Source organism: Haemorhous mexicanus, chromosome 1 (assembly GCF_027477595.1).
Source record: "Haemorhous mexicanus isolate bHaeMex1 chromosome 1, bHaeMex1.pri, whole genome shotgun sequence".
Classification (NCBI taxonomy): Eukaryota; Metazoa; Chordata; class Aves; order Passeriformes; family Fringillidae; genus Haemorhous; species Haemorhous mexicanus.
In genome coordinates this window covers 20,792,312-20,815,320 of record NC_082341.1, presented here as the reverse complement: position 1 = coordinate 20,815,320, position 23,009 = coordinate 20,792,312, and the positions used below count along the sequence as shown (strand labels likewise).

General features: G+C 38.1%; 1 protein-coding gene across 1 annotated transcript in view; it reads right to left on the bottom strand.

Annotated features, from left to right (window-relative positions):
* Positions 1 to 23,009, bottom strand: part of CUBN (cubilin) — a 141,794-nt gene that overhangs the window by 24,639 nt on the left and 94,146 nt on the right. The window contains 13 exon segments of the mRNA XM_059842496.1: positions 3,482 to 3,631; positions 4,833 to 4,989; positions 7,187 to 7,374; positions 9,287 to 9,512; positions 11,350 to 11,471; positions 12,313 to 12,462; positions 15,448 to 15,654; positions 16,587 to 16,758; positions 18,279 to 18,460; positions 18,867 to 19,007; positions 19,308 to 19,517; positions 21,311 to 21,489; positions 22,512 to 22,686. Coding sequence (XP_059698479.1) covers positions 3,482 to 3,631; positions 4,833 to 4,989; positions 7,187 to 7,374; positions 9,287 to 9,512; positions 11,350 to 11,471; positions 12,313 to 12,462; positions 15,448 to 15,654; positions 16,587 to 16,758; positions 18,279 to 18,460; positions 18,867 to 19,007; positions 19,308 to 19,517; positions 21,311 to 21,489; positions 22,512 to 22,686 — 2,259 coding nt within the window.

Here is a 23,009-nt window from a genome sequence, read left to right as displayed (position 1 = left end):
AAGTGGCAGTACAATTAGGAATTACTAAAGTAGAAGTATTACCTAGAAACTTATCACTGTGCAAGTAATATAAAATTTATTTCTTCTCCTGGATTAGGTCTGTATCACTGTACAATGTATCAACCAGCTCTGTAGCACAAGATACTGTTTTGAAAGCAAGGAATTAAAATTCTTTCTCATATACATTCTATTTCAAAATACTCTATTGCTAAACTTATCTATTTTCTGAATTGCCTAGTAACAGTTGAGAAAGCAGAAACTCCAAAACAAAGCTGCGACCCTATCCCAGATTGCAAAATTGCAGACATGGTTTTTTAAAAAGGAGAAATAAACAAGTTATTGAAACATTTTAGATCAACGTGGTATAAACACAAAGCAGTTGTCTTGTATGGACAGAGTATAAATATTACAGAATTCTAAAAGCAGATACTGCAGGAAGCCTACATCCATTTTCCCTATTTTCCCATTATTTGGGACTCTGACTTTATTGTGTGTTATACTCACACTTGAAGATTATTACAGAGTATTAATAGTACATTACTGTAGCTGTCCTAAAGGAGAATTTGTCAGGATGTTCATCTGAATAAATCCAATGGACAAGAAATTGAATGTGATTAATTACTTCTTAGATACTAAGTCCAACAAGAAAGACAAAGAAGGGGTTTTTACTAATTCTAATGTGTGATTTTTGTAGACTTTTGATCCAAGGAGGGGGGGCATATGATAGACATTTATCACTGCAGAAGCTGGGCTGGGGAAACAAACTTACCCTTATTTGTCTGGTTCTTTATAAAATAAGCAAACACAACAATGCAAGTGGTAGTACAAGAGGCAAATGGCAGTTTATGCAACTTCCTGAAACTGGCAAATCAAAAGAGAGGTTCTATGACCATATTCAATTTGGCACAGGAATAAACATCCTGAACACTGCAAGGAAAGCACAGAAGCTAAGCCAAGCTCCATTCATGGGGTTCATCTTGCCTATGTTTTCCTGCCCAGATCTCAAGTATCTTGTGTAAGCTATTGTTCATGGCTTCCTGCAATAGTCAATAGGTAAAGAGAGTGAGAGAGGTTTCCAGAAAGTAATTCACTCCACCTGCACAATATAGTTATATAGTTGGTTCTGAGTTTGTCTCCACCACTAAGAGATAAATTGGGTGAATGTCTAAATTATATGTATGCTTTCAGGGGCTCAAAGTGAGATAAAAATTGTTCTACCTACCAAGAAGCAGACAGTTTAGATTAAATTTTGATCACAGCATCAATGAATGTAGTTTCCCCAAGTTCTCTCTTGCTCTGCTAGTTGCTATATTTAGGGCTTAATACATATTTAATACTTAGTACATGCATGTCACGTTCATTTGGTTCCAGATACTGATGCCATATCACTGCTGTGGGTTTCCAGCCTCAGTCATTCTTTACAATCAGAGGAGGCTTCCATCATAACTATTATTATGTTTTAAGAGGCAGAGATCTGTGACTAATCCATTAAGTCATTCCATTTTGTAGCACTGTGTCACTGCACTAGAGACTATTAACTTCTGCCTTCTAATTTTCTGGAGAAGATATCTCAACCTGTTCAAGTCAATGAGAGATGCATGCTTTAAATGCATTATTTTAAATATTTCATTTCTTTACCTAAAAACTATGGAAAAAATTAGATTTCTTTTGAGAGGTCAAATAGTTAATAAATTATGTTAATTAGACATGCAGCTAAACTTTAAAACCTAATCCAGAACATCTGTAATAGCATGGTTACAATTTTAAAGGCCATTCTTGTAGCTTCAACAATCTAAGTAGGTGCAATGCTTCCTTGCATATGGAAGAGCTAGAAATGTTTTTAACAGATGCTGCCAAAAATTGTGCTGCCTTTGCAAAATACCTAATGGAGCTCACACTAGAAGCCCTTAATGTTAGATATGTTCTAAATATATTCAGTGTGACTGCTGAATAATTTTTTATTTCTGCAATGATAGTTTTCATGATGGTGGTTTCAATCTTCTTTACAATTTAAGCCCAGGTGATTTGTTTTACTGCAGGGCTGTATTTTAAGATTTGGTGAAAAATATTAGTAACCAGCTACTGGAGAGTGTCATACTTTCTCTTTGCTAACCAGATATCCATTAGTTCATATCCACAGCTCTTTCATGTGACTATGGACTTGTAGTCAGTGTAGCCTAAGGAAGCCTATAAAAATAAAGGAACAAATTGCCCAGCGAGAAGCAGAATATTTTTAGTATTTATTTAGATCTATGTTTATTATTATGTCTGTGTCACTTGCCTCTCTGCTTCAACCCTCTTGATAATAAAAGCTTGGATCCATTTATAAATTAACTGAATGCAGAGACAGAATGCAGATTAGTAAATGTACTAAAGAGTTGTCAAAATTGGCACCATCTGATTCAGCCTAATGTTTTGTGTCTTTGCTGAATAACAGTATCTTCTATGTGAAGAAATGACATAATTTCTGTGGTTTATATTTTAGTTTAAAAATTCTTAAAGCACTGGTTTGTATTAGGGGATGAAAAAAATATTTCAGATAAAATCATAGTCAAAACAAATTTTTATCTCAGACTTAAGTCTGAATCAGAATACTTTTGAATTCAAAACAGTCTGGAAACTTAAAAAGAAAAGAAAATAATACTGTTTTCTGTCTTTATTGTTGGGTCTGAAGAAAAATGCAAGGCACACAACCCAACTTAGTATCAAATTACTCCATGCTTCTTTGACTGGTCACTTCAAGGGAACCAGATTAAGATGGCCACAAAATATGTGATGCCACTCAAGTAGTTTGGATTCCTTTGTGTTATCATGGCATATCCCCACATAAAAATATGATCTTATCAAGGTTGAGAAAGCTTTACCATTCACACCAATGTGATCAGGATACTATACTTGTTATTTCTTGGCTAAATGATGCCAAATTTAATAATCACGAGGGGGACTTTTGTTACTGGTATGTACAGGGTTATCATTTTTATGCATTTCACATTGCTGTAGTCTTTCACCCAATTTCATACTTCTGTGTTGCTACATCCTTGTTAAACATTCGAGTATATTTATATCTATTTTATCAGTTAAGAAACAGATGCACTGAAAAGCAAAACTGCAGGCCTAAGATCAAAAACATTGTAAAACTCAATGGCAAACAAACAAACAAACAAACAAGCAAACAAAAACCAAACATGCAGGAACAAAGACCTAGATTAGCCACAATCTCTTTTATATTCCAAGAGACTGGTAAATTCTCAAAATCATTGCTGCAAGACATTCAACAACGTGAAATCTCTCTTCATTCTTCTGGAAGACTTCAGTGACTCAAAACCTAACCCTGAAAACTATTAATGTTCATCTGTAAAATATTTTCAGAATGGGCCACCAACTTACTCCATCAGTGATTTTCAGTGATAGAAGACTTGTATGTTTTCAAGTAAGAAATTACACTTCATAATGCATACTGAAATTATGAAGAACCAGTTACCTTCCAAGTCAAAAGTCTCAAATTCTAGGATCACCAGTGACTCTGGTCCCTGATCAATAATATAGTTGCAGTCCAGGTTGTTGTCATACTGACTAGGGTAGTTTGGAGAGACAATACGACCTTCAGGGCCGGTGAAATTTACTCCACATCCTGCAAACAAATAAAGTAAAATTATAATCCTGGTGATAATACTACTCTGGGTTTGCAGTAAAAAACCCAGTAATGCACACAAGGACTTCATCTGGTGAAAAAAACAGGGAGAGTATCACATACCATGATGGCAAAAGCAGGTCTTACACATACCCAGAGCAGTGTTTTGGGAAGCGTAGGGCTGTCCTGCCTAAAGAGTCACACCAGACCAGCCCATAGGAACACAACCCCTGACCAGGAGGACACAGCACTGCTATTCCTGCACATTTCAAAATCCCTTAGTACATACAAATGTGTCTGAATTGGAGGGGGCATTACTGGGGCACAGGAGCCTTATTTGAAAATGCCCACACTAGTGTAAGTGGTGCCATTCTTTGTTTCATGCCTGACATCCAGGAGAAGGCAGTCTGATGTAAGGCCAGCTCTGGATTGCTTTGCTGTATGTAGAGGCAGGAAAGGTTTACCACCCTGAAGTTTTCAGGCACACAGAACTGTTAGTTTTTAGGGAGCTCCTTTGGATCCTAATGAGTTGCATGGCCTTGGTTTCTCTTTTTTAAGACAAAAGTTTAAAAGAATGCAGTGCACAGTGAAATGCTGGTAGAAGATTAGGAACAGGCATTTGAAGCCGGTGACTGTCTTCAAAAAGAGACTGTTAGATGTTACTGACTATGTTAGTGCAAACATTATAAAAACAAGTGGTTTCAATTCAGAATTCTGAATGTTTCAATGGTGTTTCCCTCAAAGCCCTTAGTTTCTTGCTGTTTTCATCTGAATGCCATGAAGGGGAAGTGGTTTCCTTTGGCAGCATCCTACAAAAACCCCAAGCAACCAACAGCAACTGAGCAGAACCTTTTCTACTTCTGGTAGAAAGCACATACCATGGTTAAACAAATGTCTTTTAAAGAAAATTAAAGCATTAGTTAGCATGCAGTTTAACAATGAATTTTTAAAATTTAAAGCCTATTTATTCTTTTCAGCACCCTGAAAAGGCAAAGGTGGCTGAGAATAACTACAAAATGAGAGCTGCATCTTGGGCATGTCCAACACTTGAGTTCATTGCATTCAGTATGGAATCTCCTGGTTTCCATATCTGGGCAGAAGCTTCAGTGCCTTGTTGGACTGGGCTCTGAATTGCTACACACAGGTCAAACTAATCCCAAATGGAGTAATTAAGCAGCCATCTGGCTTTAATATTACTTACTGCTTATGAAAGATGCAGAGAAACCTGGAGCAGGAGCATCCTGAGACTGAAATACTGTAGTTATCACATTGTTTGGAGCAACAACAGGATCAGGAGCTGAACTTCCACATCCTGTGGCTAACAAAGCTGCTGCTTCTTCATTATTTCCTCTCCACACCTGGCAAGGACAGATGGAAATGGTTTAGTGCTTTCAAAGTCTAAGTAGTGTGTGGGAACCCAACAGTTGCAGTTTTTCTTTCCATAGACTAAGGGCAGGATTCATCTCACAGTGAATCTAAGAGTTCTGAATTGAAGCTAATTACTACAGTCCATGGAGACAAAAAGGTTCCTCCAAGGAGTGAGTCACCGTGAATAACTTAGGTTGCCAGGGACCTCTGAAGGGCATCTGGAGATCATTTGCTTGAACCCTTGCTGGTAACAGAGCAGAGATCAGGTCCAGGGACAAGAGAAAAACATTTTATGCATATCATTACCTACTTCCATTTTATCTCTGCTCTACTTAACTCCATACAACCTATGAATATGCGTATCTGTGTATACAAGTAATTATTACAGGTAATCCTTATGTTATTCAGTAAATAAAAATCAAAGCTGTCATGCTAGGTTGAGACATAGGCATCAGATAATACCTAGTGCTGCTAATATTGTTTTAAAATTTATTTTGCATTCACTTTTTCAATGACAAGTATCAAATCAAGTAAAGACTTACTATAATAACTCTTTCTAATAAAGAAAAAACCCCATGATGTTTTATAGTGTTACTTCAATTGTACCAATAGCCAATTGAAGCTCAATGAAACCATGCATCCTAAAAAGCACATGCAAGTTTAGGTAGGTATTTAAAGGAAATCCTCTTCAGGTAATTACTTAAATATGTGCTTGAGGTTCACAGTTTAAGTGTTGAACTTCAAGACACATGTAAAATGAAACATAGTTATAAATGTCTGATGTTGCTTAACATTTAAATATTTTCCTGAATCAGGGTGTTTATTGACAGGATTTAAAAAGTCTGTTTAAATAATGAATTATTTACTCTAACAATAAAATTATTATTGTTGATGTGTTTGAACAGTTTTAACAGTTTTTTAGTGTAGCTTATACCCAAAAAGATATAATATCTGACTTTTAAAATTATGTGTTTGAAGGAAATTGAGTGGAACTTCTACAACCACATGAAACTGTGATTTCTCCAAGCAACCATCCTAGAAAGGAAAGGGTTAGCCAAGGGTTAGTCTCTAAGTATAAGCATATGAATCACCTCATTCATGTGACCAGGTGTTTGAGGCAATGAATGCTCAAAGGATTAATTTACACAGTCTATAGCCTGGCCAAGGTTTTGCAAAGTCACTATTGATTTTGGATTACTCTCTTTTGGCTGCTCAGTTTGGAATAAAAGGAAGAAACATCATTCTACAGCTTTTCAGACACCTTCATACCTTTCAAATTACACATTTGGAAAAGGAAGTGGGCATCAAAAATTTCAGATCTATCTCTATGGAGAAAATCTCCAATTGACATAGTTCTGCTTATGTCATTCAGGGCAGTTTAGGAATTTAAAATGAAACACTTTTACTGAGTAGCATCAAGACTTTCGTATTAGTGAAATGTATTGTAACATTGCATCAATTAATTGCTGGAGCAGGTTATGAAAAGACAAATCTAATCCCTGTGGGGTTTTATTCACAGCCTTAAAAAATGAGTGCAACTGTAAGTTGGTTGGTATAGATCAGATGTACAGCTGCTCAAGCCTTCCTACATGTTGTAAAATTATGTTTGCCCTTTATTTCAAGTGGGAGTTGTATTGCTGGGGAGAAAATGAGCACAAAACTACAAAACATATGCCAAATGCCTGAGAAAAAAATGACACTGAAATATGCAAGACATGTCCACTCTATTCTATTGCTGTGAAAGCAATGATTCTTGACAACATATGAAAGATCAGATTTCTAGCTTTGTTTCTGGAAATTAAGAAAAGAAGTGCAACCTGAACAGTCTAAGTACATATAAAGGAGTTTGGTAGAATTATAGCGTAAAATTCACAGGTTTTTTCTTCACTGGAGTAATTGAAAAGAAGTTATCTACATGCTTTATTTTCTCATTATTTGCTGGTTCTAAAATAAAGTATGCCTTTTTAATATTTTTCAGTTTTGGGGATGCATGTAGACTGATGGTTCCACCTCCTTGCTGGAGGTGGAACCTCAAGAACTGATGAAACTTAAAATTTTTACAGGCCAGTTCACAAAGCATGAGAAAATGGACTGTATGATAAAAGGACTTTAGTTTCCTAAATTTTGAGCTTTTTTGAGTCCAAACCATAACAAATGCAAAACAGTGATCTGAAATCATTATTTTACCTTCACATAACTGGTCTGGCAGCTTCCATTGCTATCTGGAATCTGGAAGTTCCTATGGAAGTTCACCTCCAAGTGTTTGCTTTCATGTGTAATGATGGTCCATGTGCATCTGCTGTTCATGGGAAAGTTTTGAGGCCAATGAGGGGACTTGATTGTACCATTGTCTGAGTGAATGATCCCACCACAGCCTGGAAAAAATAGCAACAGATGGGAGAAATGTTTAAATATTTCTGAGGGGTGTTATGTTCAGCTTCGAATGGTTGGTTGCTTCTGTGGCTGCAAAAAGTGAGAGAGGAAAGCCCTGATACGCACTGCAACTTCATTTACCACTCTTGGTTTTCTTTCTCCCATCCCTGCAGCAGGGAGGTAGTTACACTTTAGAGGTGTCTCTTTGTACTTCACTTTATTTTCTTCACGAGCTCATTCTTGCCACTTCACAGCCTTTTACAAGGTCTATCTATAAACTCCTGGCAATTTGAAGTGACTATTGCTTTGAAAGAGTGCAGGGGTCAGGAGTACATCAGAGACTGCAGGTTCCCCACACCCCACAGCATGCACATGGTGACAGAGAGCCATTTAGAAAAGCACTTTGGGGACAAAAACCAGTCTACTGATATATCCTTTTTTCTTCTCACTCTGCAACATGCAAATATTGCAGTTCCACATGTGAATCTGTTCAAGCTACATCCGTTCACCCAGGGCAAAATGGTGACCTCCCCCGCCTAGGCAGCCCTGCGGATTTCTGTGGAATTATGGGATGGGCTGAAAAACATGCCTTTAAAAATTGCTAACAGATACATTTATTAAGGGCAATAGCTGGTCATGGCTCTGTGGCAGCTCATGATTTTACACAGAATAAGTATAGTTAATTTGAAACATATTTGCAAATACCATGCCAAGAATAATTTATTAGGGCTATGTGTACAGTACTAGCAAGCCTTTATTATTTCAGATACACTGTAGTAAAAGGATGAGTAAAGGGCAAAAAAAGACTTTGTAACATCCTTTTTTTTTTCCTTTTAATTTAAAAAATATATAACAGCTTTAAAAGGAAGATGTTATTTTTCATTCTTCTCTGTTAGAATTGGCAATTGTGTTTAGCAGGATGTGAAGCCAAGTTTTGGTCACAATACAGAATGCAGACCTGGAAATTCTCAGTGAACAAATGAGAAGAAAGCTGAAGAAAGTAGACTAGATATAGATATAAATGAAAACTCAGAGAGAATACTGCCTATGCACACAGCACATGTAGGCTAATGTCTACTGCACCACTGAAGAGTGGGCTTCATTGCACATGAAATCTCAGGGAACAGTGTCAAAAACTTGCTAAAATGACAGTGTATACTCATGCAAGCACAGACTATTGATATGTTTAAGAAGACATTCCATCAACTAACTGTGTGATACAGCTGCATCATTAGTGGACAGAAAGATGATCAGGATCAGCCAGAAGGTTTGCAGCTGGAGGTGACACTAGGAAGCATATGCCAGCTCTGTACTGAGCTGGCATTTCTGTCAGCTGTAATTCTTGCTGTAATTTCTGCCCTGCCACCATCTGCCACATCTACCTTTAGTCCTTTAATGACTTTCTGAAGTACACTGCACAAATGGTGAGCTACAGAGTGATGATAATTTCAAGTGAAGGAAGGTAGCTTTGAGAAATGTACCATTCAATCCTGTGTGTATACCACCTTCAGAAGTGTACCAACATGTCCATCACAATGTAAGAGTTCCAGGCTGTTGTCACATGTGCTCTTTGAGATATTCTGTCTGCCTCTCTGTTTTGGAACTCACTTCTTCCTAGTTTTAAGTGTTTAAACCAAATCAAACCGTGGAACAATTGTTATTCATGAAGTGAAATGTCTCATAGTCCTTGACAATAGATGCCACTGCTGGGAGGGTAATGGTGATGGTTTCAATTTACAGCCACCAAGAAACTGCAAGTAGGAGGTTTAAAAAGTACAAAATCAATCCAAATTTGAATTTGTTGTGTAAGATCAGAAAGCATTGGATAAATACTTAATTTTTTTAGAACTGGCTTCTTTCAAGGATCCTGAAGATGATGGCATGCCTTTCTTTTGTTTTTTAATACAAACTTACCTAAAGATTCTGCTGTCCATGTTGCATAAAAGCCACCTCCTTGAACGGAGTGATCAGAATTAAAGATGATGACTAGCTTGTTGGAACCAGAGCGAATAGTCCCAGGTGAGGTTTGTCCACAGTACCTTCCTATGACAGGAGACCCTGGAGAGCCACCATTCAGGATAGTCACAGAATCCCACTTACAAGCTGGATGATTTTCAATGTGGAAGGCTGTAAAAGTAAGCTGCAACACACAAAGGTGACATTCAGGTGCTAAAACCAATCACTCTGGGGGAGGATATAAAGCAATTCCAGACAGATCCTGTAGCCATCATGGCACAATGATTTCTGGATACACTCAGAAATCTGACCCTCACTTTATGATGCTTTCCTGCAAGTATTGATTGGAATCTTGCCACTATAAGTAACAGCAGCTACTTAGCTTGAAGACAGAAGTGGAAGAGGAATTCATAGGTTCAAAACTGGCATCATTCATATTTTGACACTAAGTATGTGCTGCAAAACAGCTGAATATGTACAGGTGCTGAACCACTTTAATGCACACAAAGCTTCTGCTCATGAAATATAACTAGCTACGCAAGCAGAAGGCCTTGGATTATTTTTTTCTTCCTATTATTTTGAATCAATAGACTAACAGTTGCTAAAAATAATGTTTGTTTCCACCAAAACAGACACAGTTCTGTGGTTCATTCCCATGGGCCTGGACGCATCACGTAAACAGACCGGGCTGGACAGGCAGCTCCTGACCCTGCCTGCCTCCCCACCAATGCCACTTGTCCTTGGAGAGATATGCTCACACCTGGGATTTCCACTTCATTTAGACTGCTGGTTCTGTAGACTCCAGGATTTGTTAATGCTGAAATATTGATGTACACTAGTAACTGCCTGGCCCTGTTTCCATCAGTTTTGGGATTTTTAAAGTAAGTTTCAGGAGCAGGATCTTTGTAGAAAAGTTTAGCAAACTTACAGGATTTTTTTCCTGTACCTTTTGTGTGTCTTCACTTCCAAAAGAACCTAAGACTAAATACAAATTTAGCTGTAATAGTTTAAATTCAGAACTTTGCCAGCAACTGAAACTGGCAGCTTATACTGGAAAAAATGAGTCTGCTTTCACTGAGCATGCTGCTGCTCAGTCCTTTCAAAACAGAAATTTGCTTTCATCTGATTAAAATTAGTTCTGCTTTAAACTAGTTTGTGGATTAAATAGAAATCTTGTGTTCTACTAAAATAATCCTGTATTCCCTGAAAAAAGTACATAAGCAGTGGTCAGAATATTGAGTAGCAGAAGAATTAGGACCATGGGTTTGTATTTCTAATCTTTGCAGTTGTAAGAAAGGAAAACATGATAGGGAAATTAATGAAAGACATGACATATGAAAATTTGCAATGTGCTCCCACAAAACTGCTTTTCAGATTTTTTTCTGACTCGAACCATAAATGTCACTGATTGTATCAATGCTTGAAAAAATCAGCCAAATAATTCAGTGAATTAAATTTTGTACGGCTTGGTCATAAAGGTGCTTAAATTGGTCTGTCAGGAGTTTGACTCAAGAAAGTAGCACCTCAGGCAGACTTTTAATACTTATTGGGAAACTGGAGCAACATTTCATTGATGTAATTTGTACCAGAAATCATATTATGTTCCAGACTAACCAGTAAGACACAAAGTGGCTTGAAACTTTCCTACAGAGAAGAAAACTTTCCTGAACTTTCCTTCAGCCTCATGTTTATTCTCATGATAGTGACAATATCCATGAATATCTAATAAAATTAGTTATTTCAGTTTCGTAAAAATAGCAAGTAGTTGTTTAAAGGAGGATTCAGTGCTTTGTTTTGAGGTCAAGTAATAGTAGGATCCTTCTGTTTTTCAGAAAGGACAATCTTCAAACAGTTTTGTTTTGTTTTGTTATCTTAATTCGCTCTTTTAGTTAAAATCAATGGGAAAATATTTAATTATTCCACATTTCTGATCTTCCAAATTGTCTCAGATCTGTTCCTCAAAACTCAGAAGGTACTTCTCACACTGTCTGCTGTGCATACAATTGTGACATGTTACTCACAGTGATGGTTTCACCTTCAGGGGCTTCCAACACCCAGGAGCAGCGATTCAGATTGCTGTAAGTCTCTGGGTAGTTAGGGCTTGAGATAACTCCCCATTCACCTGACTGTACACCACCACAGGCTGCAGAAAAAAAAAAGGAACATTTCAATGCACTTTCAGAACACAATGTTAAAATCAAATGAGTGGAAGATTATTCAGATGTAGTAGTAATAAAATATATTTAAGATGTGCTGATAAAGGTGAAGAATTTATCTGGGAAATTCCAAGTTTTAAAATCTTAGTCATTGAATACTGAGTATAAGAATGCAATGACCTTGAAACTTTGCATTTATTCAGATGCTTAATATAACTCTGCAAAACCTTTGCCAGCTGACACATCTGCCTCTTCCCCCTTATCGTCCATTTGTTTATCTCACTCTTAAGCAAAGCAGTACCATCCTTGGACCAAAACAATGAAGTAAAACAGTTTCTGATGTGCCTAGATAAGCCCCAAGGCTAAATTCAGCTGTGACAGGAAGAGTAGTTGTTCTGGCACCTAAATGGCAGAGTGCTGTAATTTGCACTGATACGGCTTCAAGTAGATTTCAAAATGAGTGCAAAGGTTCAAGCAGCAGAATGCATTTCACCTCTGCTAGCACTCCAGAGACCTATCTGAAGTAAGTCAAACTTGGCTGGTATTACCTGTTACATCCCCATTCCCAAGAGAAACCAGTTGCTCTGAGTGTTGCAAAATCTGAAATGTGGTTTGGGGAACGCCAACTGTGAGGCAGAAAATCCGAGAGTTCAACTGCTAGCGCTTGCTTGCTTTAGAAGATATAAGTAGTGGCTTGCACTGTGTAACTATTGAGGACCTCTTTGAGAGTTGATCCCATCATGACTACTCTCCACATCACCAAATGACTGGCAACATTCCCCAGAAGTGCCTCAGTCAGCCAAGGCAGCAGTCTATCAAGCCATTTACCTTCAAATGTGTAATGGGCCAAGAATCCTTTATCTTCTGTGTTTCCATCACTGACAAACTGTACCCAGACCTGGGGGGCAGCTATAACTAGTGGCACAGATGGTGCAGCCTGACCACAAAGTCTGGCTATTAGCTCTCCATCAGCATTCCCTAAGCAAAGGGGGAAAAAAAGAAACAAAAAAACACAGCACTTTTTGAGTCCCGAAAGAGCTACAATAAGATAAAGGAATAGTGCAAACATGCAATTCATTCTGTTTTAATTAGTAACTGATTATTTCTTATGGATATAAGCAGAGTGTTGCAGTTCATTGTTGGGATCTAAATCTTGGCAACAAGAAAGTTCTCTCCAAAGCTATACCAATGACCCTTTTAATACCCTGGGGTCATTTTCTCCCCTTCCTGACATCCTGCACACTTTCATGTGCCGTATCAGACATATCAGACACACAAAATCCTCCCTGTTCTGCCTCAGAACTACAGACCTTTTGGGGCAGAATGGTGGAAAGAGATGGGACCAATCACATGGACACCTATTGAACCTTTGTTTTTGTGACATCCTCATTAAAGTCAACAGGGACTTTCAGTTTTCTACTGTATAGGGATGTGCACCATCCAGGAACTCAACACATTGTTCTCTGTATGGCAAAAAAAAAAAAAAAAAAAAAAAAAAAAAGGCAAGCCAGCATTTGCTGAAATCCTTGAAGCCTAAAAGGAAAGCATAACAATACAGGCCACTGTACTTGAGTGACACTGAATGTTTGCTCAAGTTGATGAGTTCCTATCTATCACATTGCTAAAAGCAGTTTCTGTTTATTACTGATAAATTCCCAGGAAAAAGAAACTAAGGGTAATAGCGTTCCTCATGACATCCAGGCAATGCCATTCCTAAGTTCACTTCTCTAATAATAGCAGCTAGCTGGTCTTAGAAGTCTCCCTTCAAAAGCAACTCCTAGCACTGCACTGAGTGGCTGGCCATTCTTGTGAAGAAGGCAGTAGAGCAAGAGAGGAAAATTTTGGGTGCTCTTGAAAGCCTTTTTAGAGTTATTCCAAATCATGGGTTGGTTAACTTCACATTTCCATCATATGCAAGTGACACAGCCACCATTTGAAATGCCTTGAAGCACAAGGAGGAAAAGGGACATATAAAAAATTCTATCATGCAAATTACACAGAGAAATGCTACAAACTATCTTGATAATATGCACTAAAAATTATATTGAGCTGTACAAGCAGAAAACATTAATGATAAATTGTGTTCAGGACAAAGTAGCAATAACTCCTTTTAGCATTAGTATATGAAACATGTTTTCATTTTTGTGCATTTTATGAGGTGATTAACTATGTGACAGATGTCACTCAGGTTACTCAGTCTCTACAGTGTGAAAAGTGATACCAATCATTGCTTTCATGAATGGCCAGCTGGCCAGAGATCTAGGCTGTTGATAAACAGAAATATTGTGCTGTAACATTTCATTCAAAATGAATTGAATGGTTTGAAAGACAAAATGAAGAGTCTTCCACAAAACCAAAAGTTAGGAATATTCATTGTAGCAATATGCTCAGCTGTATTACCATGTGCAACCTACATGCACGTGCATGATAATCTAATAACCTAATAACTTACCCTAAAGAATTTGAAATATTTATTTTATCTATATACCTTAAATATTAGTCATTGAATCCCAGTCAATTCTGCTTTTAAATTTTTTTATTTGAGTGCCATGAAGTGTGTTGTATGGGCATCACAAAAGAATTTTGCACATCTCAGCTCCATTTGGGGTCTTGGGTAACTTAAAGTAGAATTGGACCTTTCCCTAACTATGCATCTGCGGTGTCAAGAGTTTTAAACAGCACCTGCCTGAGTTTAGTGGCATTCTACACTACAGCATCTCACTGCTCATTAAATGTTACTTGTCAGCACACACAAATGAATCAGGGCATTCTGCTTTTGACACCAGGCTAGCTGTGAAATTGGAGGTCCATTAGTAGTGCTGAAATGGACACTGGTATTTAGATGACAAACTGTGTACAACAAAACTAGACTGCAATTTCTTTCTTTTAATTTTCTTTGATTGTATTGCCTGGAGGCCTGAGTTTTATGATAAAGTGAGAGTAGCAGGAATGGATAAGTAACAAAGCAAATATATTTTCCTGTTTCTTTCTCTGAGTTTTTTTTTCTATTATTTCCCAGCTCCAGTGCATACATGGAAGAGAACTGCTAGGCTAGACAGGTCTGCAGGGTGTGGCTCTGCACAGGACAAACCAATGCTACACAACAAAAAGCTCTTGCTCAAATGAGTACAAATAAGGATGGGACAGATTGCTGCTGTCAGCCTTTTCACATGTTTCAGAAAGCATTTCCTGGTAAATTAAAACATGCTGTCTCTGGGACTTGCAGGTACAGCCTTTCCACGAAGACAGCTGCAGCTTTCATACTACATTTGGCATTAGCTGAGTGACTTCCATGTGACATTTCCAGTTGCTTGCTCTTGTGGATAAAGATGCTCAAATATGCAGGGATATCACTGGTGCATTAATCCTCTGATTTTTTTTTTTTCATTTAAAATGCATTAGTCTGCATTTTGCAATGTATTCTCACTGGAAATAAGTATTTATTTTTGAAGAGTCATCCTATAGAACACAAAAATGGATGTGAAGTGGGTGTGCAGTCCAGAGGCCATGAATAATTCAAACATTCTTTACTCCATTCCTGCTGTCCCTGGAGATATTTCAAGACCAGGGAGAGAATGGGGAGTTCACCAAATAAATTATTTTGATAACTGCAAATGCCATGTCTCAAAGCAAATGAAGTGAAATTCATATTGTCCCATGTAAAGAGAGAGTCAGGTGATTATTGCAAACAGCAAAACTATTTATGTCCCCAGAATGTCTATCTAGTTTTCCATTTTCTCCCCTGAAAGAACACATGACCAAATCCATGCATCCATTCCTCTGGTAGTGAAATCCCTTCTTATAATGGATGCAACATGGAAGGCAGGATTTGAACACTCTCAAATGTACAGATTCTACAACAGCCACTCCCTGGAAATATATATCAATGAGATTTGGCACAAACAGAGTTGTACAACCAGAATCTTGATAGGCTTCATCCATTCTCCTGCTGAACATACAAACCTATTCGTAGCTCTAGGTAGTCATACTGGCAGTTCTGGTGATCTTCCAAGTGGAAATCCTCAAAAGATATATAAATGGATGAATTATAATAAGAGGGATTTTCAATGATCCATTCACAGTTCAGGCTACTTGTGTAATTTCTGATGCCATCATAACCAGGAGAAGACAATTCCCCACCTGTATGTGCCATCAGGATTCCACCACAAACTGCAGAAACAAAATATAGATTATTTAAAAGTAGTAATAATTCTTGTATGAGGACAAATTTTTCTCCACTTCATTCAGGTATGCTCACATCAGAAAGCACGTGCTGATTAGATCAAAACCTTTTCCATCTTCTAACTGTTTTATAACTTACTGCTCTGTACAAGAGAACTCTTCCCTGCTTCCCTGGAATTTACTGGCAAGTCTTTAAAAATACACATGTAAAGCAAAGAATAATTATTTACAGGATCAAATAAAATATTTCAGCATCACTATCAATATAATAGACATTATTTAATATTTTGATAAAAATCTCACTACAGCTTCAGTTCAGTATTGCTCAGCCCTACTCATTACCCAATTCTAGGCTCAAGAGAAAAGAATTTGTGGAAGATACCCTCAATGCCATAGTAGGATGCTTGGGGTGGGAGCTGGAAAATATGTTCAAAAGGCTCAAGGTTGTAGTACTAAGGCTGTGCCAGCTGCCTCCTCTCTGGAGGCTGAGCTTGCAAAAGTAGGTTAGCTGCACTCTTTCACAAGCTACAATGAATTAATTACCCCCTGAGTAATAAGGAAGCACTTGAATTATTCAATTTGTCTATAGCACTATGCTTTTTGAAACTTTTCATGGAATAAAGCCACTTCAGACTATCTCTTACTCAGAACTCTGTACAAAAAAATAAATCAGTAGGGACAGCAGGGACTGTGATCCATACAAAGCCACATGAAGTTCATTGCTCACAGAGATTCTCCATTTTTTTTTCAAGTTCTTTCAGCTAATTAAAGCTAAATATCTATTCTCATTCAGAGATGAAAGAGAAAAAAGATATCAGAGCTTTGCTAACTGTTTAGGTAATTTTGTTGTATATGTGCCAGTACTCTAGCTATGAAATGACTTACCAGAGATCACCACTTAAGTAAAACACATACACTACCTGCATCTTCACTAGAGGTGTATGAGACACTGAAGCCCCGGGCAGCACGGGACGCGTCTGTCACCAAAATGACTTTCATTGTGTTTCCAGTGGATTTCACCTCAGTGCCTGGATTTACCTCCCCACACAGCTTGGCCAGCTGGGGAGAGTTTTGCCTGAGGCCATTGTAAACCTGTGGAGTCAAAATAAACTCTTATGACACCAAAATACAGCCTAATAAGCATCTCCTGTGTCATTTAAGAGTGTTTACAATCTTTAATACAAAATTCACTGATGTCCCTCACAAGGGGTTAGTTCTCAAATTTACCCAAACCTTGGAAGAAACTTTCATTGCCTTGAGTGGATGAGGCCCTGAAGTGAACATCAAAAACAACTTGCTTATTTTGGTGAAATACAAAATATTCTCTCCACCCCCCCTCCCCTCTCCTTTTTCAAACAGAAATTGAAATATTTTTATTCAGAAGAACACTGTGGTTTAGCTCAATATTTATATATTTGATCACTTAATAATGCCAGCTCCTGATCATGTTAATTTCATTTCAAATCATAATCTGTATTCTTGTTGAAGCCAACATAAGCTTTATCAAAATCTTCTCCAACATACTGAGTGCTGATGGGCATTTCTGATTATTTCAAACATTTCACTTTTTGATGATTTTGCTATTTTTGATATTTTGCTCTGTTTCCTTCATGCACTCTTTAGCCTAGGAATTAATTTCCTTCTTTCTACTCTGCAGTACAAGCAAGGCAGAAATGATGTTTCCCACTGAGACTTGGAATATATTAGAGTGTTGAAGGCATTAAAGCCAGCAGGAAAAGTTTTCCTTTAAGAGGTCATTATCTGATAAAAAGACAGCTGCCGAAGGTTTGTCTAAAGCACCTGTGAGGAAAAACAAGGGAAACATCATCTACAAACCTCAGGGCTACTTCAGACCCCCATGCTTGTACTTGGATTGGCTTCTGATCATCCTACAGTTAATTCCTGTGTTTGCACTGCTTATCTGAGGAAGTGGGAAGCTAAGTTCTACCTCACATTCCTGCAATTTCAGAGGAATCATATTTTTGAGGCATTTGTACATCTGACCAGGTCCAGGTCTGTGTGCCAGGCTTGAATGTTTTTTTCACTAAATAACCAGAAATCAAAAATAAACATGATAAAGTAACAAATATCTACCTTTTTTTCAAGATGGAGAGTGATATACAAGTAAAGTTTCCTGGGGTTTCTCTATCTTTAGTTCAGAGCAGCCATTTGCTGCAATCTCTGTCTTTTTCTACTTTCTTTCTTTTTCAATGGACAGCAAAAAGTAACAACAGCAGTAGATACTTCCTAAGTCAATAAAACCTGGAACTGACTGATGGATTTTGCTTGCCCAAAAAGAGACATGGAAAGCTTTCCAAAACCCAAGAAAATTTTTTTCATAATTGATAAAAAGACAACTTCAGTGATTCCTTGAAGCCTTCTACTCTGCCTGGGCCACAAGTTCAAAATTTCCATACCCCAAAACAAGGAGATGAGTTTAGATGCTCCACAGTGATAACTTTCTCTCATTTATCTTCTTTCCCCAGATTAAATTACGATTTGTCTAAAAACCATATATAAGTCTGTAAGTGACTTTTCAGCTTTATTACATCCATTAATTCTCCCCAAAGAGATTAGGAAGAGCAGTTTCTGACTCTACACCCAATACTCACAGCCACATAATCTGATGAACAGCTCCAGTGCTCTTCAGTTTTCATGTCATTAAAAGTTAGGGTCACACGTCGGCCTTCTTCCACTGTGATCCTCCATTCACACACTCGGTTGTGTGGGTATAGGTTGGGATAGTTGGGTGAAGTAAATGTTCCAACAGGTGCAGTAAAATCCCCACCACATTCTGAAATATCCAAATATTGGTACACTTCTCAGAGTAAAGCATTGCTTATAGAATTGTAGCCAAAAAAAAAAAAAAAGAATATTGTGAGAAAAAGAGATCCTGTGAGGTTGATTTGATCCCCCTACCCTGTCCATATGTTTGTCTAAACAGCCAAGTTCCTGCCCGTCTTTATCACTCAGTCATATATGCAGCTGAATATTAACTGACCACAGCAACTCCTTTTAGTCTAATTGTTAATATTTCCTTCTCTGAAGGACTCATCAAAGGCTCCTGAAGCCTGGGTGACCCACAGGCTTTGATGTCATATGGTACAAGCCTCTCATTGTGGCAAGACTGAGACATTTCTGACTATGGTCTGTGGTAGAGGTTGCTCCCTGAGAGTATATTTCAACCCTACAAATCCAACCTTCGGTACTGGAATCAAAGCGCAGTCTGAATCCCCGGGCATTGACTGATCCATCAGTGACAAACTTGACGTAGGCAAAACTGTCAGAGGTGTCCACAGCATCAGGGAGAGTATTACCACAGTACCTGCCCAACAAATTTCCTGCAAAAATCACATAGAGAAAGAGAAATTTATATCAATATATTATTTATATTTATATTTATATTGAAGGGTCAATTTAACTGGACAGGCAGGAGCAAACTAGTGGAATTGAGTTATTGCTGGCAAATAGAAGGGTTTTGTTTGCCTTACTTTGCACCATCAAGAAAGTTAGACACAAGAAAATACTGCACATTGAAAAGGCTCACTTTATACCCAAAGGGAAATGCTTTCAGGAACCTCAGGTGAGGCTTCCTAGTAGTTCTAGGGAGGGGAAGAAAAGCACTGAAATAATTCTCAGACCAGAAGCGTTGTATTCTCGGATCTCCACAAAGTCATTTGTGCACCCAGCAGAGCTTTGAATATCTAGGCCTTCTAGTCTGATGGTAAGATAGTGGCCCCTGGGACCCTGCAGAAACCATTCACACAGCAGGTTGTCTTGATAATGAAGGTCAGGATACCCCGTGCTTTCGATGATACCAGTTTGTCCTATCACTGTCCCACCACAGGGAGCTGCAAAAGGAAGAATATTATTTGGTTGACTAAAGAACGTCACAGAGATGATCTTTCTCCTAAATAAGACTTACAAGTAAGGTACAACTGACTTGGTCTCTAACTGTGCTAATAAGACAGGAATTGCCTTCCAATTAAAAATCTTTCATGCTCTCAGTCTAATTCAATCAGTCCTGGTTGCTGTTATGTTTTATTTTTTTCACATCCCCCCCCATACCCACACACACCTCACCATTGCAAACATCCCTTTCTCTCTTTCCTATCTCTTAAAATTTGGATAAACTCACAATTTTCAATCTAATCTCTATGTCCATATTTACCAGAAAGCCTTGCAAACATGTAACAGGTAAATTAAAAAGACATGAAACTCGCTAAGTGTGGATCTCAATTCTTTATGACACAAAAGTTGACTTCTGGTTTGGGTCAACAGCTGTAGTTCAGACTCCCTTTTCCTTCCATCCCTTCTGTTCACTCCTTGTGATGCCTTAGTGAGTAATCACTGCACAATGTGTAAAACAACTGTTAATTTTATATTCTCTCTCTCTGAACATTCATTTCTCTGCAGTACCTGCCAACATAAGTTTGTTGTCGTAAGGCTTACAGCAAACATGTGCTTACAGGTACATTGTGTGATTCTGGGGGTGGTCATGTGTAGGTCCAGGAGCTGGACCTTGATCATCCTTGTGGTTCCTTTCCAAATCAGGATATCCTATGATTTTATGAAACAATATTCCCAGGTGGATTTTTTTTTAGTGGATTCTGTGTCTGTTAGTTACTTTTCATGGCAGTAACAGTTGTGTTCACACTGTCAGTTCTGTGAGTCATTAGTGTTTTGTTTCAGGATGAGTGGCCTTCACCTAAGATACTGTAAATCTGTTACATTTAAATGTAAATTATGGCTTCATATACTAATAAATATATGAATATATGCAAGCTTCTTCAGTTTTCACATTCAGAAATATGATAGCACTCTATTTTGGCTTTAGTGTTTCAGATCTAATGCAATGAGCAAAATTCTGTATAAAACAATATAGTTCACTTCTTTGTCTTTGAGAATTTAACAGTCCTAAGCTTTCCTATATAAGTGATACTAACATAATGGCTTTTATTCTTGGAAGATTATTAACATTATCAAACCCCAAAAAGTATCAAAATTCTGAATCTGATCAAGGACTATTTTTTCTTGAATTTAAATCCTTTTCTAGTGCTTTCTACCCCTGTGTTTGCAGCTTGAGAACAAGTAACTAAAGTATTTCTTTCCCAGATGGCAAATAATGGTTCTCATAGCTCATTCTTTTTCCAGTCCATTATTATGCTGCCCCTGTTTATCTAGCAGCTTTATTGTAGATCTATTTACATTTACATAGAGAAGCTCCTAATTTGTTCTTCTACTGCCAATTCTCAGCTGATCTTCACATTCCCCTTCAGAACCCTGCTCATGAAAGTGACACTAAGTTTGCAGGCTGGAAATCAAACCATGTTGCATGACTTTATCCACACTGACCTTTTTCCTACGGCTTCTCTGACAACTGGCTTTGGCAAGTGGTTATCCAGTAGCTGTTTCTGCTACTGCTGGTCTATGAGCTCTTTCCTATTAATATTTCCTTAATTTTCAGCTCTTCCTAGGTGCAGAACATGCTGATTTTCTGATGCCTTAGCTCTAGCAGTAACTGAAAGATGCATGTTCCTGTCAGCCCATCCCACAGGTCTGATTTAAGCCCTTTTACAAAAGTCTAACACTTGAAACCAAAATCTTCCTTAAAATCATAGAAACTGATAAATGCAAGCATTACCAATGGAGTATTTAGCATTGAATCCCACGTGTGTGGCACTGTTGTCAGACCTGAACCTCAGGTACATGACAGCTCCTGAGGATCTCTGTGAGCCTGGCATCGAACCTCCACAGAGCTTGGCAATGAGGGGGGCACTGGAGTCAGCACCGCTGCGCAGCTCTAGGTAACTGGAAGTGCAGCTGGAAAAGGAGACCATTTTCTTTTCAGTGTATGGCAGTAGTGGTTCAAAACCATTCCAATATGTGCACAAAGGCATGAAGCTGTAGTGAATTAGATTGGTTTCCATGCAGTGTGACCAGGACAGAATCAACAAGATCATAATCTATTGCAGTTGTGTAATAATTGAATCAGAAGAAGTGCTAGAAACATTGAGAAAGATTCATCTAAAACTCAGTCTATGATCAAATCATATCTGACAGGAGCAAATTCTGGGTAGGGATATGAACAGCACTGGTGAAGTAGTTGTGATCATCTTAAATACATTTTATTGGCAGGATTCAGATTCAGCAGATGTTCCCTATTAGTCTCACTGAGAAGTGTTGAATTAAGGGACAACATCAAGAAAACTAAGGGAATAAAAATTCAATTCTGGGGTCTAATTAGGTGGGCATACAAAGACCCAAAATATCTTAACTATAAGCTTTGCCGTCAGAATGGTGCAGTGTCCCAGATGCCAGAAAGGACACCTTTGGGATTCTCCATCCTTCAGTATTTTTCCTGGATATGGTTTCACAGGCTCACCTTTGCCTTACAGCCCCTACCAATGAAGCTACATCAGCTGGAAAATAACCTTGTTTTATGGTCCAGGCAGGGGGTGCAAGATGTGTAGACACCTTGTAAACCAGCTGGCAGGCAAAGTGTCATGGTGGCAATCCATTGGCTTTAAAAGCACCCGAGAGTCCAAATTACTGAAAACCTGAATATGAAAGGACTGTGGGGCATGGATTTTACAGAAAGCCCCTTTCTATCACGGATGTTTCCACTTTTTCTGTCATACTAATTTCTATTGTGCATTGCAACATCCTAGGAATGTAAGCCAATGACCTGATAGCTTCAGTGATCTCTCAAAAATTTCTTACCACCATTTGATTTTACATATAGAAGTGTTTGTTCTCTGGGAGGAATTAGAGAAAGTAACAGAGAAAGAAAAATAAGATTGGAGTCTCTGAAGAAAAATAGGCAAAACAATGAGGATGTATACTTTGGTGAAGGTTCAATGTAAAACTGATCTTCAAATTGCAGCTCTACTGCATGTCCATTGGGAGCAGTTATGGTCCAGACACAGTCAGCATGCGGAGGGTAATTGCTCGGGTAGTTGGGGGAAGATGTGTATCCACTGGGGTTGAAATCACTGATATAAATGTTCCCTCCACAGGCTGGGAAAGAAAAGATCGCCAGTAAAAAACAGCATGAAAAGGAAATGGGTGAGGCATCAAAAAAAAGACTTATCACTATATTCCGACAGAGTTTCCTTTTGATGTCATATAGTCGCATCAAAAAAACAGATGCATTTTATTGCTTGCTGTGGGAGAGCATTTTAATGCAGTAGAATCCTATACTCCTGTGCTCCTGGTCACCTAGTCATCCTCATTTCCCAATGTTCAGGGTCCTGGATTGAACTGCTACTGCTTCTTCCTTGGATTGCTTATAAAACAAGCAAAAAACATATTCCTTGCCTTCTTCCTGTGCAATTCCCAAA